General features: G+C 44.4%; 2 protein-coding genes across 2 annotated transcripts; both read left to right on the top strand.

Moving 5' to 3' along the window:
* Positions 1 to 2555: 2555 nt before the first annotated feature.
* DFJ58DRAFT_632057 (uncharacterized protein) lies at positions 2556 to 2804 on the top strand (the record flags this gene model as incomplete). Its single annotated transcript, XM_041381217.1, has 1 exon — positions 2556 to 2804. A coding segment is annotated over one exon (249 nt), but the record flags the coding sequence as incomplete, so codon positions are not given.
* Positions 2805 to 2817: 13 nt separating this feature from the next.
* DFJ58DRAFT_716818 (uncharacterized protein) lies at positions 2818 to 5188 on the top strand (the record flags this gene model as incomplete). The annotated part of the gene is made up of 6 exons (XM_041384268.1): positions 2818 to 2842; positions 3840 to 4072; positions 4120 to 4186; positions 4223 to 4301; positions 4351 to 4504; positions 4859 to 5188. 6 exons carry the CDS (start codon positions 2818 to 2820, stop codon positions 5186 to 5188), a joined length of 888 nt encoding a protein of 295 aa, XP_041242715.1.
* Positions 5189 to 16956: the final 11768 nt, after the last annotated feature.

Genomic DNA, 16956 nt, shown 5'->3' with positions numbered 1-16956 from the left:
ACCGCTTACCTTAGTTTTTTTGTCTTTGTTTGTTTTGCCAACCTTGTACACTTTAGATTAGATGAAGCCACTGTAGCGCAAATGTATTGCCCTTTATGGGTATTTTGATGTCATGTGATTCCTCACTTTTGCCCCAAAAATAAGTCATGTGATCATGAGAGCATGCCTTAAAAAGCAATAATGTCAAAATGTTATATCTGTTGAATTTACAATGGAATAGTGCGCATTGCTTGAAATCTCAGTCTGCACAAGAGAACATGGTGTATTAAGTATCTAACATTCAGGGCCTGGATCTGAAGAGCGCTGGTCCTCCCCATCAAACCAGTTCATTTCAAAAAGGTACATGCTCCCTTGAGATCCGCCTCACTGCTGATCCCTAAACCCTCAAATGTGGGAAAGAAGTAGCTAAGGTCTCCGCATGCTAAGGAAGGGAGCATGTACCTTTTGAAATGAACTGGTTTGATGGGGAGGACAAGCACTACTTCTTTGTACCCTTCCATGCTAAGGAAGGGAGCATGTACCTTTTTGAAATGAACTTGGGTGGTTTTTTTTTGCAACCTATATACTAGAGTCCAGTGCTCCCTGCCTCTCCATTTCCACCTAGTGCAGAGGAGGGATCAGCAGTGAGGCGGATCTCATTGTCGTGAAGTCATGGGCACCTGCAGTAAGAAAGGACTTCTTCGAGAGAGTTAGACATGGCCACACTACTTACTAACTAACATTCAGGGCCTGGATCTGAAGAGCACTTGTCCTCCCCATTAAACCAGTTCGTTTCAAAAAGGTACATGCTCCCTTCCTTAGCATGGAAGGGTACAAAGACATAGCCACACTACTAACTAACATTCAGGGCCTGGATCTAAAGAGCGCTGGTCCTCCCCATCAACTCTCTCTCGAAGAAGTCCTTTCTTACTGCAGGTGCCCATGACTTCACGACAATGAGATCTGCCTCACTGCTGATCCCTCCTCTGCACTAGGTGGAAATAGAGAGGCAGGGAGCACTGGACTCTAGTATATAGGTTGCAAAAAAAACCACCCAGCGCTGCTGGCAGAACACTTACCCAATGAAGTTCAGTTCTCACTTGATGGGGCCAAGTTCAGTAAGGTGAGTTGCTGCTTTTTGAATGTTTCTTGATATTAAGAATTCCCAAAGTGCTGAGCCAATTTTATCATAGGTAAGGTTACCTGGCACACAGACTTGGAGGTGCGCCACTGCTACATGTCCAAATTTACTTGATATTAAGAATTCCCGAAGTGCTGGGCCGCTCATGTACATACTTACTACCTTCCCCTGTCATTGGCGCTTGATGAAAACTCCTTAACCAAGATGGGACTTAGATCAAGGGTCTAATATAATTTGATCATATTAGGCTATTATCTCACAACATATTTGCCTTCAGATATAGTCTGATTGTCTAATTACATCATGATTAATTGGACAAGGGCAGAGCGCGAGAACTTTGGTTCATTTTTTCTTGTTCCCAATGGACAACCTCAAAAGCAGGACCACTGAACTATCAGCAACTCTGGGCAGAAGGGTTGCTGAGATAATGGGCAATTCATCTGAACTAGGTGTCCTTAAAGAGGGCAGCATTGAAACCGAATTACTGCATAAGGCTAGGTAACTATGGTTTATTTTTTTATTGTAGCCGACTATTAATTACTAAGGGAATCAAGGATGAGAATAGCAGTACAGCTCCGACAGTGCTTGGAATCATCAGGTGATAATTTGACCTTTGATGATGGGTCAATTTCAGAATATGAAATCGACCAGGCTGCCCTGACCATTGCACATGCCATGGTCAATCCCAGTGAGTGAGGAGATATTTGTGACTGTACATGAATTTAAATGCACAACTACAGTCAATATTGATTGGGATGTGGACAGGTATGCTGATAAGGCCAAGTTGTCACCACCAAATGTGGATGGGTCGTCCTCTGCTGGAACGGAGAGATTGAAGAAGTTCTTCCCTGAAACAATACTCGGCAAAATTTCGGATCCAACAACTGTTGTAGACAGGCACGGAAAAATTTTAGTGGTTTACCTCCCAAATATTTTGACACCTTCTTGTATAGTATGTTTCGGGTTGGGGATTTCCTCTTAAGGCTAATTAATTGATTGATTAGGAGCATGTCAACAACATCATTGTTGGCTTGAGGGATTCCCTTCTAAAATCTCTTACCCCCTCAAAGAAAAAAACTTGGCGAGATGAGGGCTATATGGTCCCAGATGCAGGGGGGGAGTTTGGGGCTGGTCGAATAACAGTGGTGCCTGCATACTTCATGCAAAGACATGAGGTATGGTATTTTCACTAAGTTGTTATATTGGGTCTAGTTTTAACTCTATTCATAGCGACTAATGGATCAGTTGGTGACATCAGAGCATTATGGATCCAAGAAAGTCCAAAAATGGCTAGCAGCTTTGACATCTTCAGAAGTTCTGTGGAACACTATTACTGCTGTGGTGGCACCGGATCTTTTCCAAGCTGGTGTTTTGGCATTCTCTGAGGTCATCAAGAAAGTTCAGCCCAAAAAAAAAAAAAGTCGCTGTGGACTCTTGGCCCTCAATCTTTTCAGGGCTTGAAATCATTGCTAATCATGTTACGTTCAGCCACAGAGATGGTGGTGGATCTCCTTCTCTTTTGGATCTTCTTGTCAGTCTTGGAAGAAATCACGATGCTACATGGCCTTGGCAAGACCTCAATGCAGAGCTTGATTATTCCCCTGGAGCCATGGTTTATATCTCAGGAAGGGTGCTAGAACACTCCATTGGCCCCTGGCTTAATGGAGAACGGTTTGTAATTGCCCACTTTATGAAGGATGCTGTGCCACAACAGGGTGGGGGGTACCAAGGCCAGGGTTTCCCATGCAGAGCTTCTTTTTAGAGTAGTAGGAAGGAGGCAGAAGGGTAAGACACAGAAAAGGGGTAGAAAATAGCACTGGGGAATCCCGAAAATATTTATTATTTTTTTTGGGGGTGTGTGTGTTATGTAGCCATGCAAAAATTCATGTTGCACTCCAGCCTTCGTAACTCATAATCTCAATGAGCTCAAAAATCACATCCAAGCATGATAGGGTCAGAGTAGCTTCATCTTCATCTGATACTCGTTTGACAAAGAGGAAAACGAGGTGCTTACAAATATACATATATCTCATCAAAAACTCGGAGGGGAAAAGATACATGGAGAGAAGCAATGGTTTGATTATCTATGAAGACTCTGACAGTGAGATAGAGCTGGTCTCACCATCAAAACAAAAACACAACAAATATTGAAGATTATTCTCTGGTGGAATATGACAGAGAGATATATGGTGATTTTGGTACAAGAGGCTCAAATGGTATTCATCGAAAAACTAAAGTGAGTTCTGTCGAATTCATTATTCTCCAAAATTGGCCAACATTGCAGACTCAAAATGATTTCCTTTGGGAGTACCTGCCTTGGAGGGATGAATATATTTCGGTGTGTTGGGATTGGAACAGCAGATCAATGGTGGGCAATGTGAGGATTGCGGAGGAGAGGAGGGACTCATTAGGTGTCTGTCCTGCTCAGGAGAGCATGCTTGGTGTCCCTCATGTGCAGTTAAAGCCCACCAGCACAACCCATTCCACAACCTTCAACTTTGGAATGGCAAGTTCTACCAGTCCACTACCCTATGAGACCATGAGTATATAATGCATCTTGGCCATGGAGGACATCCTTGCCCCAATTTGGTGCAGCATTCAAACCCATCGCCCTGGTCAGATCTTGGAGCATGGAAGATGTGTTTGGACAAGGAGAGGGGGATACATTATGAAACTCAGTCGGGATTATCTAACCTGGTTATTGTGCATTCCACTGGAGTTTACTCACACCGTGTATCCTGGTGTCAGTGTCCTGGAGCTGAGATGGACAGACACCTACATCTCCTCAAAGCGAGGTTATTTCCTCCCAGCATCACTCGCCCTCAATCTGCTTTCACCTTCGACGTTCTGGATAACTTCCTCATAGACACTTTGGAGTGCAAAACCTCAGCTATGAGTCCCCACCAAAAGCTATGTCATTTCACCAACAATGCTTTCCCTCATAAAATACCTGTGAGCAATTTCTTTATTATTGAACTCCTGGCTACATGATAAAACAGGATCGTTACCGTGAACTAATGCAGGTGTCCCGTATATGGAGGGATTTGATGAATAGAATACGGTTTGGTTTTGGACATGAGACAGACAGATCTCCTGGCCCAGGGGATTTAGCTCTTTATTGTCCAACGTGTCCTCAACCTGGCATCAACTTACCCTCATCTTGGAAGGATTCCTATGATGAGTAAGTTCTGTCAGTGATAATTATTAGACAAGCTAATTGGTGGATTTAGTTGGTTGGGGTTGGTAATGCAAAGATATGTTGTCAATGGAAATTTTACAGCGCAACATATGAAGATGAAGACTCCGGAAGATGATGTTTCACTGGCGGATGGAAAGGGATACATGGTAACAGAGGGACCTTATGAAACTCACATAACAGAATCTGTTGAAGGGAAAGAGGCAAGTATTTCATGACATGTTCTTTGGAAATGTTGTCTAATATAATCTCAGAAATCATCTTGTAGCAATCACCGTGCTGTGAATGCAGCCAACGTTCAGAGAAGCAACCTAAGAGCTACAGGTGTTGGGGCAACAGCATGTGCTAGGCATGGATGTTTTGTTCCTCATGCTGTAGTAGACTTTCAGAAGGGTGAACAGTATGTAGTTTCATTGTTGTATTACAACTTTGTGCTGACGGTGGTCAGGCAAATGAACATGGACTATTCCATTTGCAATGCGTTGAAATATCCATCAGAAGATATCAGCAGTGCACTCATAATCTATGATGTTGCATGCCAGTGGAGCATCCACTTCCATGAACGTGTGGATCAGAGCTATCGCCTGTCTGTTCCTCGATCAATAAAAATTTTGCCAGCAATTGGCAAGTTTCATTTGAGTGCCCATAAGCTACCATGCTTTGCCAGATTCAGCCTCAATTTTATTACAGGAGCTGGTCATGTTGATGGAGAAATCTTGGAGACCCTCTGGGCTCCATTTAACAAGATTTCTCCAACTGCAAGATCCATGACTCTCTCTCACAGAAAGGAAGTCTTGGACGACCATATGAGGGATTCTAATTGGAGGAAGCTTGTCAGAATTGGCAAGTCCTCTTTACCTCAAAAATGTTAACTTTGACTAACAAGGCATTTAAATAGTCAAATCATTACTAAAAAAGTATCATCATGCCATACAGGGTGTTAATAACACTCAGGGTCCATATGAAGAATTGACAAATTCACTTGATCTGGCTGATGTCCAGAAATGGAAGAAGGAAGCTGAACTAGCGGCTCTTGACCGTGGCGAGCGTCTTGACATCTATCAGCTTAGAATGGATAAAGGTAGGTTTGGTGAAATTGAACTTTTAGTTATTGCGGATTGTAAATCATCAAAAGCTCCAACTATGACTAAAATAAGGCTAAGGTTGACTGAAAATGAACTGTCCACCATTGGTCAGACTGGGGCCATTGCATGGTTGATTGAGGGTATGAATATTGAAAATGCTCAGTAAGATATTCAAATTTACAAATTGTCATTGACTCAAATTGTATTACTAGGGATGCCCTGAGATCTTCTATAAGATAATAGTCAGATGATCCAACTGCTTCTCAGAAAATCATGATAGAAGAAAAAGACAGAAGCTCTTGTCACGGATTAATAAATTCTACGAGACTGCAATGGTGATTACAAATGGTATGGAATTGGAGGGCGGAGAGGGATTGCAACAGGATGACCCTGAACTGTGCCTGGAGGAGGCTGATGGATATAATTTTCCAGGAATCGATGTTCTGGAGGAAGACAGTATTTTGGACCCTCAGTGACAATGCTGACTCAGCTGCAGAGGTTGCAGAACTTTGGATGCCATCATGGACGATGTTATCATGGCATTACGGCAAAAAGAACTAGAGCTTCGAAAGGGTCAAGCAAATGACTGCCTGGAGAAGCTTCGTCAAGCACTCGGTGACAGATCTGTGGTATTTCAAGAGAAATTGCACTCCAACAAATTGGTCCATCATTGGGGCACTAGATCAACGAAGGAACTTCAAAAAATAACTCTGGCCATCAACAAACATGCTCGAGAATACCGTTGATCAAGGGCAGCAATGCAACGATTAGGGGCTGACTCTGATACATTGACATCCTATCAATCTCTAAAGGCTGATGACCTTGCAGTGAGCAAAGAAGTCACTGAGGAAAATAGGCATGGCCAGGGTTCCGATAAGCTGGCTTGGTTTTGGAGAATCAACAGTGTGACTAATAGTCAGAAGAGTGAGTGGATGTATGAGTGTGAGTTTAAATCTTATCTGATTTTTATCAATGCAACGAGCTTATGTTCCCCATTCCTAGTTTATCAGGTGAATTGGTTGAAAGCAAAAGCATGGTATGATCATTGGAGTGAAGAGCTGAAGTTGGTGCAGCATGAAATGTATTGGACAGTATGCTGGTTTCAGAACCAGCAATTGATGTGGAGAAGGAGGTCAGGAGAGAGTATCAAGAATGGACATAACACATATGCTGAAAAGCAGGCTGTCATGTGGGCTGAGTTTGCAGCTGAGGGAACAAGAGGTTTTCAAGGAAAATGGAGTACAACAAGTTGATATTGGAGATGGCTTCGTAATGTAATTACTTGACTTTGAAATGTGCTAGATGAGGGTACACATCCCTCTCCAAAATGTTGTAATGGCTGGTGCAGAAATACATATTGCAAAGGTTGGATGGCCCATGTGAGATGGGTGGCTGTCCATCCCATACAGACCGCATCCCCTGACCGGCCAGTTGGTGTTAGAGTCACAAACAAGGGCGGCCGGCGCAGGCTGCAGGCCACAAAGTCAGGCTGGCCCATCTACAATAGGGAACCAAAGTGGTGGCTGTCCATCCCATACAGATTGCATTCCCTGGCCGGCCGGTTGGTGTTAGAGTCACAAACAAGGGCGGCCGGCCTAGATCTGCAGGCTGCAAATTCAGGCTGGCCCATCTACAATGGGAAATCACAGTGGTGGCTGTCCATGACAGACAGACTGCATCCCCTGGTCGGCTGGTTGGAGTATAGGGTCACAAGCTAGGGTGGCCAGTCCAGAAATGCAGGCTGACCTATGTAGGATAGAGCACCACGACTGGTCTCCTTTCACTCATTGACATAAAAGATGAACATTGTAAATGAGTGAGGCTCAAATAATAGACAATATTTACAGTCATGATGTAGTAAAGTAAACTACATACATCAATCGATAAGCTCATCATGAACTCAATGTAACCAAAAATATTTCTGGACTGCTTACTCAAGTAAGAAGCATGCAGGCCGACCCAGTCATATAGACTGCATGGGGAGGCTGGCCGATCAGCTCAAATGCAATGTTCAGCCGGCCGGCCACTCTCCACAAATTGCAGAGGCAGCAGGCCTAATACACCACAGTGCAGAAGGCCATCGGCCGCCTCTATCTTACAGACTGCATGGAGAGGCTGGCAAATCAGTTCAAATGCAATGGCCAGCCGGCCGACCACCCTCCACAAATTGCAGAGGCAGCAGGCCTAATGCACTACAGTACAGAAGCCCATCGGTCGCCCCTGTCATACAGACTGCATGGGGAGGCTGGCCGATCAGTTCAAATGCAATGTTCAGCTGGCCGACCACCTTCCACACAATGCAGAGGCAGCAGGCCTAATCCACCATAGTGCAGAAGTCCACCAGCTAACCCTGTAACATTCTCTATATGAGGCATCGGCCTACAAGGCTTCTGCATGACTGGCTTATACAGTAAGTGCACAGACCGGCCAGTGTCCTGTACACCTGGTTTTGCAGGCCAATGTACATGTCCTATCAACAGGTTATGCAGTAGAAGTGACTGAAGGGTCTGGCTCCCGGTTGTCCACCTCCACCTTATGAAGATCACGACTATGTACAACCTCATGCGGTAGGTGACGATCTCACTGTCGAGAACTTTCTCAAGACTGTTAACCTTCTGCTGAACAAGATGTATCTCGTCAGCAGCAGCAACCACAGCCATCTCCCCCTGGTCCGTTCCCAGTCCCTCCTTGGCGGGTCTGCAACAGCAACCGCAGCCATCTCCTCCTGGTCTATTCCCAGTCCCTCCTTGGTGGGTCTGCAACAGCAACCGCAGCCATCTCCTCCTGGTCTATTCCAGTCCCTCCTTGGTGGGTCTGCAACAGCAACCGCAGCCATCTCCTCCTGATCCGTTCCCAGTCCCTCCTTTGTGGGTCTGCAACAGCAACCGCAGCCATCTCCTCCTGGTCCATTTCCAGTCCCTCCTTCGCGGGCTGCAACAGCCATCTCCCTGATCCGTTCCCAGTCATATCAATCCTCATTCGTTCTCATATTCAAGCACATTCTAACACTAATGTAGGTGAGTTAGTTGTTCGGCATTCACAGATGTACTAACTCACCTTTACTCTACCACTCTGCAGGCGCTCAACATCATGCCAGGTCATGAATGGCCTCGAGCGTCTCTTGATCCAGGCAACTGAAGACTGCCTTCACCCCCCTCCAAAAACCAATCCGAGTCCTCCCTTGCCCTTCGATATCCGAGCGTCTCGCTTTGTTACGCCTCCCCCGCGTATAATAAAGGTTTGTTGTCACTATTGGCCACTGATGCACTTCGAACCGGACTCAATGCTATCGATCGCATCAGCGTCTGCATCGATCCACGTACGAACATACATACCATATCTGTGAGCGTCATTTTTCAGAATGGTGAGCAAGTTGTCTAGAGTTGAAATTTCCAGTCACTGACAATGTTCTCATGCATCCAGTCCCATATGTGCCGCCACTATCAGAACTTAAGTCTCATTCACAAATGTTCGAGGAGTAGTTATTCATAGTAAAATTTTATTTACTTGTAATCTACGACACACTTTCGTCTTTCTTGCTTTCGGCGCTTGTTGCACTTGTGGGCACTTGTGAATCACGTATTTACTTGTGAGTGCTTGTGAAAGAAAAATGACAAGTGATAAGAATAATAAGCAGCAACATGTTGAAGATTTTCGTGACAAGTGGCGAAAAAGGATGTTAAGGAGTTTGTGAATTTACTGATGTTGCAGAATTCTTGAACCTGGTTTGAACCGATTGTCAAGCAATACGGGATGGCATGAAATTTTCGATCACTAGCTTGACCAGACTTACATAAAAATGAGTTCTAGTGAAATTGACGTCCTCTGCACTCGTAACACGCCTGCATACTAATTTGGTGACAGGTGTCACACGAACAACAATTCTACACAAACCATACAAGGTATTACAGCCATTACAAGCAATTCAAAATTTCGAGCTGCTAAGTACAAGCGGACAAGCAGACAAACACCACAAGGACTACAGATTGTACAAGCATTACAGATTATACAAGTATGTATCAATGTACAAGACATTAACAATATAAACTCAATTCTTGAATTCAGTCATCCAGTTAGCTGAGTACTAAATAGAGCTCTCAGTACATTGATACCTGAAAAAAATAGTCTACCTGACTTGTACCACCAGCCCTGGACCCAACAAACATTGGGATACCATTTCTCCTCTGCTCTATATGCATGTGTCCCATGTTGAGGTCAGCCATCAATAATTGCATGTTCATGGCTTCTACACAATGGTGATGGAGGTTAGTAAGCACTATGTAGTGCTCCAAGATGCTGTCTGTGAGGTCTTTTGAGCTTGACAAATCCTGTGTTTTGCTTGAGCTACTTCAAGGGCAAGATTGGAGTGGTCGTCTTGGTCTGGTTGGTTGAATAATGGGTAGTCAAGGTCCTATGCACAATGAATAAGAACAATAAAAGATGGAATAGTGATCTCACACTGGGTGCACAAACTCGCAAACTGCTGTCCTCCGGATAAGCTGTGCTCCTCTTTAATAAAGCATGATCCCATTTGAGAAGATAAATTATTATTTTTGTTTGGAGAAGAGAGACTTTGGCAGGACGTGCAGTGTCCAACTGATGTTGTGTCATAAGGTCCTTGAAGGCAATATCTGAAGTGAGTACCATATGGGCGCAAGGACTGAGTTCTTGGAGAAGAAAATGGAGAATTGTGAGACGAAGATGAGACTACAGAAGTGCTTGGAGATGAAGTTGCAGAATCATCCATCATATGTAAATATATTCATATGATGGGTGTACAAGCAAAGATAAGAAGTGTGCTTGAAGCATGTGAACAAATCTTTCCTTCCAAATAACTATGTCAATATCATGTCCAAAATGCAGGAAAGTATTCAGCAAGGAGTCCAGCATCACTCGTCACCTCAGTCAGCTCCGATCATCATGTCATAGTTCTATTCATGACATGGTGGACATTTCTCAGTTTGCAGAGTCAGTTCTACAATTATGGCGATCCCCCAATCAAATTCCTCACCATATGCCTTCGCATTTTGATGCTGGGAGCAATGTTCATGTGAACATCGACTTCTTCAAAGCAGTGGGAGAGGAATTCATGAGTGCGGAGGAATGGTATGAAGGTGCAGGGACTTGTTGCTCTCCAGATGGCCTGACATTCTTGGATCCCTTTGACACGGTGTGACAATCATACCAGCGCTAGGCGCATATGAGTGTCATAGGCATATTTTGCCTTGTCCAGAGGAAAAGAGTAAGGCACTAGTCACCAGTGCTATTCAGCTCCCAAGCTATCCGCTTTGGAACCACTTTTCTCCCATAGTGCGCTACCCTGGTCCGACGCCTAGGTATTCCGTCCTCCCATGTCCTGCCTATGTCCACCTACCTCCGCTGGTGCATTATTTTTCCTTAAATGTTGCTACTCATCAGTCACAGGTCTTATTACATGTGTCCTCGTGTTCCACAGCGCTGCATGTTTTATTACCTGTCGCTACATCGTGCCCTCGCCAGTGTCGCTACTATACTCGCCTACGCTTTCCCGAACTTTTACACAGTATGATATAATGACCTGTCGCACATACAGTACAGTACTTCCCTTCCCCGGACCTTTGCTGGTGTCGGAGTCACTTTAGTCACTATACATATCCTAGTCTTGGTGCAATCGTTTCTGCTCTTGCCAATCTCTCTGATCGCGTGTCGCTTGACTTGGTTTAAGTGCGCATCGCTAAAGTTCCCTCTAAAATTTGACTTTCGCAACGTCGGGATCGCTATCAGTAGTTGAGCTATAATCTAGTCGCTATCAGGCATTTCACTTGCACTGTCTTACCTTAACTCCTTGCTTTTGCTTCCTTTGATTTCTTCTCGCTGTCACTAGTCAGACGTCGCATAGCACTATCGCATAGGACAACTTGCATAGCGCTTCTCACTTACATGCACGTTTCTCTGTCAGAACTCACTTGTCGCTAGTCGCTGATCACTACAGCGCTACTCATTGGTTTTTGGTCTTAGGTCGCTATAGGTTATTAGTCCTTCGCGCTATCGCTACCCTTGCATAGTTGAAGGGAGTTGCTTCAATAGCAGTCCTCTTGGGTCGAATACTACACTCGCGCCTATTTGGATAAGTAGCGCTAGTTTCTAACAAGCCTAGTCGCTATTTCTCTTTCACAACGGACAAGTATGCAGAATACAGAAAGGATAATTTATTCTATCCTTTTGCATCAAAAGAGGAATGGGAAATTGCTGATTTTCTTCTTCATTCTTGTTAAGACCATACTCAAGAGGTATTGGATCTGAAGGGCTTGGCCTCAGCTCATGTACCTGTGCCCCTTACCCAAGTACGTGCCCTTGATTTCAGAATGAAGTCCAGATGGAATCCGATGAAGTCTGAAGGACTTCCGGAGGCTGGCTACTCTAGTAGAGTGCTAGAGGACTTCCAGATGAGCATGGGAAACTTCTGGAGGAGTACAGGAAACTCTGGAGGAGTTTCATCCACTGCATTGGGTCCGAAGGTGAGACTTCCAAAGGTAAGCTCCCTAGATGGAAACACATAGAGGATGGGCTACAAGGGACAGAGTCCAAAGCAGGATTGGATAATAGGAGTGGTCCAAAGGACAGGACGTCCGGAGGTCCAAAGGTTATGTTGTCTGAAGGTTATGATGTCCGAAGGTTACAATGTCTGAAGGTTACAATGTCCGGAGGTCTGAAGGTCAGGAGGACCGGAGGACTGGAGGAGCGGACAGGATTAGGACAGGAGGAGCGGACAGGATTAGGACAGGAGGAGCGGACAGGATTAGGACAGGAGGAGCGGACAGGATTAGGACAGGAGGAGAAAGGCTACTATGGACAAGGTCCAGAGTAGAAACAAACAGAGGTAGACTATACTTGAGTAGAGACAGAGTTGACAGGAAGTAGACAGAAGTCTTGGAAGACAGGAAGTGCTGGAAAGGCAAAACTCCAGCTTAGGGAGTTAATCCCTAAGAGTCTGTTCAGGATCGGGATTTTGCCCAACTTCGACAAACTTCAAGAAAGAAAATCACAAGGTTAAGTAAGCATGCTGGTGTGCTGCATGCCATCGGTCACAGTGTGACATATTCTTATCAATAGTCATGCCCTCAACATGTAGCTCATTGGAGTCGCAATACTCTCTCTGTTTCCACCCAACCATCATGCCCAAAGGCAAAGGAAAAAAATGGGCAGCCACTGACAGTCAGGAAGCTGCCACAGCAGCAAAAGACCACTGCATATGGTCCATCGATGATGAAAAAAAATTAGTCGAATATGCCATCCTACAGAAAGCCAAAGGGGGTGATGGGATGAACTTTATGAAATCTTTCTGGGTTACTGCTGCTGCAGAGATGGCAACATGCCCATGCCCTGATGGTGCTCCCAAGATTGCTGAAGCCTGTTCATTCCAAATGGAGTCAGGTAAATACTATCATTTTATTGATATGCATTGAGGGTACAACAACTCTGCTAAGGTGCAATGCAGAGCAATGAAAGAAATATAGCTCTAAGCTCAAGATGGGAGATAGGGCTACACTCTCTCTAAGTGTTGGTTGAGGTGTGATGCAAATCATTTGACCCAGGGAAGCAGATGGCAGCAGAGAAATGATCCAAAGCATGCTAAATGTGCCTCTAAGGGAGTGCCTAAGCGCAGGAAAGCGCTGGAGCACGTGAAGCTCTAGAGAAGTGGCTCTCAATGCAAGATGAAGTCTATATGAAGTGGAATAATGATTGTGGCTCTCAAGTGTGGCTCTATATTGGTGCTAAGTGGTAGTAGATGGGTGGTAGGAAGGTAGTGGTAAGTGTCTAAGTAGTGCCTCCTCGGCTCAACACAAAGTGAACCAGAGTGAGGTAAAGCACTATGTAATAGCTTACTGGGCCATGAGAAATGGTGCCATACAGTGTAGGTAATAATGAAAGGTACATGAAATAGTAAAATAGCGAACTAATGACATACCTTTGGGCTGGATGGACAGTGGATGGAAGCTCCTGGATGATGGGCGACGCAGGGCACTTAAGCGTGAGAAAGCACACAGGAATGCTGTGGCTAGTGTGGGAAAGTAGTGCGCGCTTCGCGGGAAAGTGGGGCGCTCTATAGGGAATGGGTAGATATGATGATGGTGCGAGCCTGGCAGTGATGCCCAGTTGTCCTGAGCTGTGATATAGGCCATATGCGGCTGTAGGGGCATGAGCCTCTACAGTGTGCCGTTACTAATATTAATAATTTCTAGATAAGAAAGATGTTTCTGTTGGTCGACAAAATAGCTACCAATGCCTCAGGTCTATCGTTCAACCCAGATTTAGGAGCTAATGTCAGCAAAGAGTCTGAGACTATGTGGGTGGTTCAATCCGACGTCACTATCTGCTGATGCTTACAACAACATCACACAAGACGGTATTCAGAAGATTTTTTCAGCTCAGCACCTGCGGGAGGCAAGGAGAGTGCGGGCAAATGAACAGGAGCCGCTGTGATACCTCCATGTTAGACATTAGTTAGATCACTACCTCGACATTCTTAAAATACTTGTTTTTTTATCTGCATGCAATACTATATGTCAAGTTGGTGGCAAACATAGATTGTACATTGACAGGACTAGAAAAAACAATGACAATGAACGAACAATGATAACAAATGTCAACTAATTACATTACACCAGGTGGCAACGACGCTCCTCTACGCTGTCTTTCTGTGAGGTAATCACCCCACATTGATTCAGCAATCTTGTCGTGAACATTGTGTGCACGAATGTGTGCTGCTTCAGTTGGAGGTCCATTGGCGAGTGTGCCGCTATTGTAAGGAGCCCTCCACTCATCTGACTCCACTTGATGGTAGTCCAATAATTCATCTGGGTCATGGATGTGGATGACATTGTGTATGAGACACAATGCCGGAGGGATGTGAGCTTGCATATCAGAGTTGTACTTAGGAGGGAGCCAAAGTATGCGGAAGCGATTTTTCAAGACACTGAAAATACGCTTGATGACATTGCGGAGCTGCACGTGGCATAGATTATATAGTTCCTTAGCATTGCAAGGCCTGCAAAGATGTGTAAGTACTATGTCAGGGTTGTAATAAGTGGCTGCAACATACACAAGACTTGCCTGGCCCCATTCAGCAAGGTGGTAGTGCACACCACGATAGGGTACGAATAATTCATCACATGCAGCAAATCCAGCATCTGCAAGGTACACCTTGCCCTGAGGGATTGTAAAATCATTGAGAGGAGTGACATTGTAGATATGAGCATCTGCTGCAGACCCCTGGAAACCACTCAACATATACGTGAAACTGCATGTCAAAGTCGCATGCAGCAAGGCAATTTTGTGTTAAATTGCCTTTGTGGTCATGAGTGGCATCACGATCAGCAGCTGAGGGATGGCAAGTGATGTGTGTGCCTGTCAATAGCACCGATTACGTCTGCAAAGTAGGGAAATAGTTTTGTTGTCTTGAGGATTTGGGCGGGTATTGGAGTTTCTGCTGTTGGGAAGCCGGACATAGGTAGAATAGATTGGCCGGGAGGCGAATGCAATAAGAATCTGTTTGAAATATCTGAAAGCAATATTGAGCAAGCATAGGGGTAAGATTGGGAAGACACACTCTGATATAGTATTGTTTGAATGCTGAAACTGCTCAGCAAGGTGGCATACATAAATGCCTGTAACACAGGCATATAGGAAGATGGCGAGTTGCTCCTCTAGTGTTACATGTTTTGAGTTGTTTATGCCACCATCATGAAGTACTTGTAGTAATATAATAAATACATGGCAATGTACACTGAGCTAACATTGAATTCGTGCTGGATGACTGTTGAGAAGCTCGTTGACCCACCCAACCCCCATCAGAATTGACATGTGATAGGGCTATTTATCGTAATATGTGTTTGTGTAGGCATTAACAGTGACCCCTGCAATATTGATAACTTCCGAAGCCGACATGACCATGCACTGAAAAAGTCGATGATGGTGTGGAGAAATTTGATATCTGCTTTCTCTGCATCATCAACACTCCCCGAGTCCTCACTGGAGTCATCTCCCTCATCTCCCTCGTCCTCCTCATCCTCCTCATCCTTCTTCTGATGCCGCTCATTCCTCGAGTTTGATGAATCCTCTTCATTGGCAGAAGGGTTGTCACTGTGGCAAAGGAGGTGGGGGAGCATGGCTGTGGTATGCATGTACATACACACGCATATCTGTAACCCTAATAAGTGTGACATCAGTTTCAAGCTCCAAATGGCAGCATGCTTACTTAACCTTGTGATTTTCTTTCTTAAAGTTTGTCAAAGTTGGGCAAAATCCCAATCCCAATCCCAAACAGACTCTAAGAATGGATGTAGACAGAAGGATAAATCCAGAGGACTGGAAAGTCAGCCTAGGGAATCCTTCCTATGCCTAAGGAAAGGTCAGACTAAGATGGACCGAAGTCCGAGAGCAGGATAAGTGAAGTCTAAGATGATATTCGAACTCAGGAAACTCTACAGGAGTTGTACAGAGGTTTATATACTGGAAGGGATCCGAGAGAATCAGTAAGCTGAAGACTAATGCTATGTACGAGCATGTGGAAACATCAGTAAGTATGAATGGAACATAAGTAAATGAACTTGGAGATGATACAGAGTACAAGGATCAATAAGCAAGATGGAAACACAGATAACCGAAGTCCAGAGTCAAGGGGATTACCATAAGGGGATAGACACTGATTTAATGTTTGAGCTTTGGATATGAGTATAGGTTGGATCTGGAGGTCTGGATATTGGATGAGGTGTCTGGATATTGGATGAGTGGATCTGGAGATCTAGGTGAAGATGGAACTAGGATATGAATCATGGATATAGTCTGGTATTCTAGGGAAGGTAAAGTCCCAGATGGAATGAGCTCAGATCCAATTGGATCAAGGGTGGATGAAGCAGGCTTAGGGCGGAGGTCCGGAGGTCCGGAGGTATGGATATATGGATGTACAAAGGTGTACAGATCCGAACTGATAGTAAACTGGAGGACTGAAGGCATGGATGAGGGTATGGAGTCATGGATAAGGGTATGGAGGTCTGGATGTGCATCCGGAAGGCATGAGAACATCATCAGATGTAGGTCCGGAATATGAGATATGACAATTCTCCTCTTAGTATGGCTGCAATCAATGAATTTCTAGCACTCCCAATGGTGAGTGCTTTTCACAAGTGCCATCAGGAAATCAACCCGAACTTGATATGACTAGATATAATTGGTAATTAAAAAACATTATTACATGTCATGTTTTAGCCTGAGATATTATTATTGTAGCATCACAAATATCTAACATATGATATGACTATACCAGAAAAATATCATCTTGATGTGTATCTTGCAAGCAGACAACAGTGTGATTGTAGCATTACATATTATTATCAAGCTGCAGATTTAGTGGGTAAAACTGTATCAAAAATACACTAAATTATATCAAGCTCATAGCAAATTGATGTTGAATGGTGTCACACGGCGCCGTGCAGATGCTTAGGTAAGTTGTGCACTTTGAAAAATTTCAAGTTCAATTTGCACTTCAAGATTTTTTGCATCATTTTATTTATTTA

Source organism: Suillus subalutaceus, assembly GCF_016647625.1.
Source record: "Suillus subalutaceus strain FC151 chromosome Unknown DFJ58scaffold_70, whole genome shotgun sequence".
Taxonomy (NCBI): domain Eukaryota; kingdom Fungi; phylum Basidiomycota; class Agaricomycetes; order Boletales; family Suillaceae; genus Suillus; species Suillus subalutaceus.
Note: the sequence above shows the minus strand (reverse complement) of the source record. Positions and strands in the feature narration are given on the sequence as shown.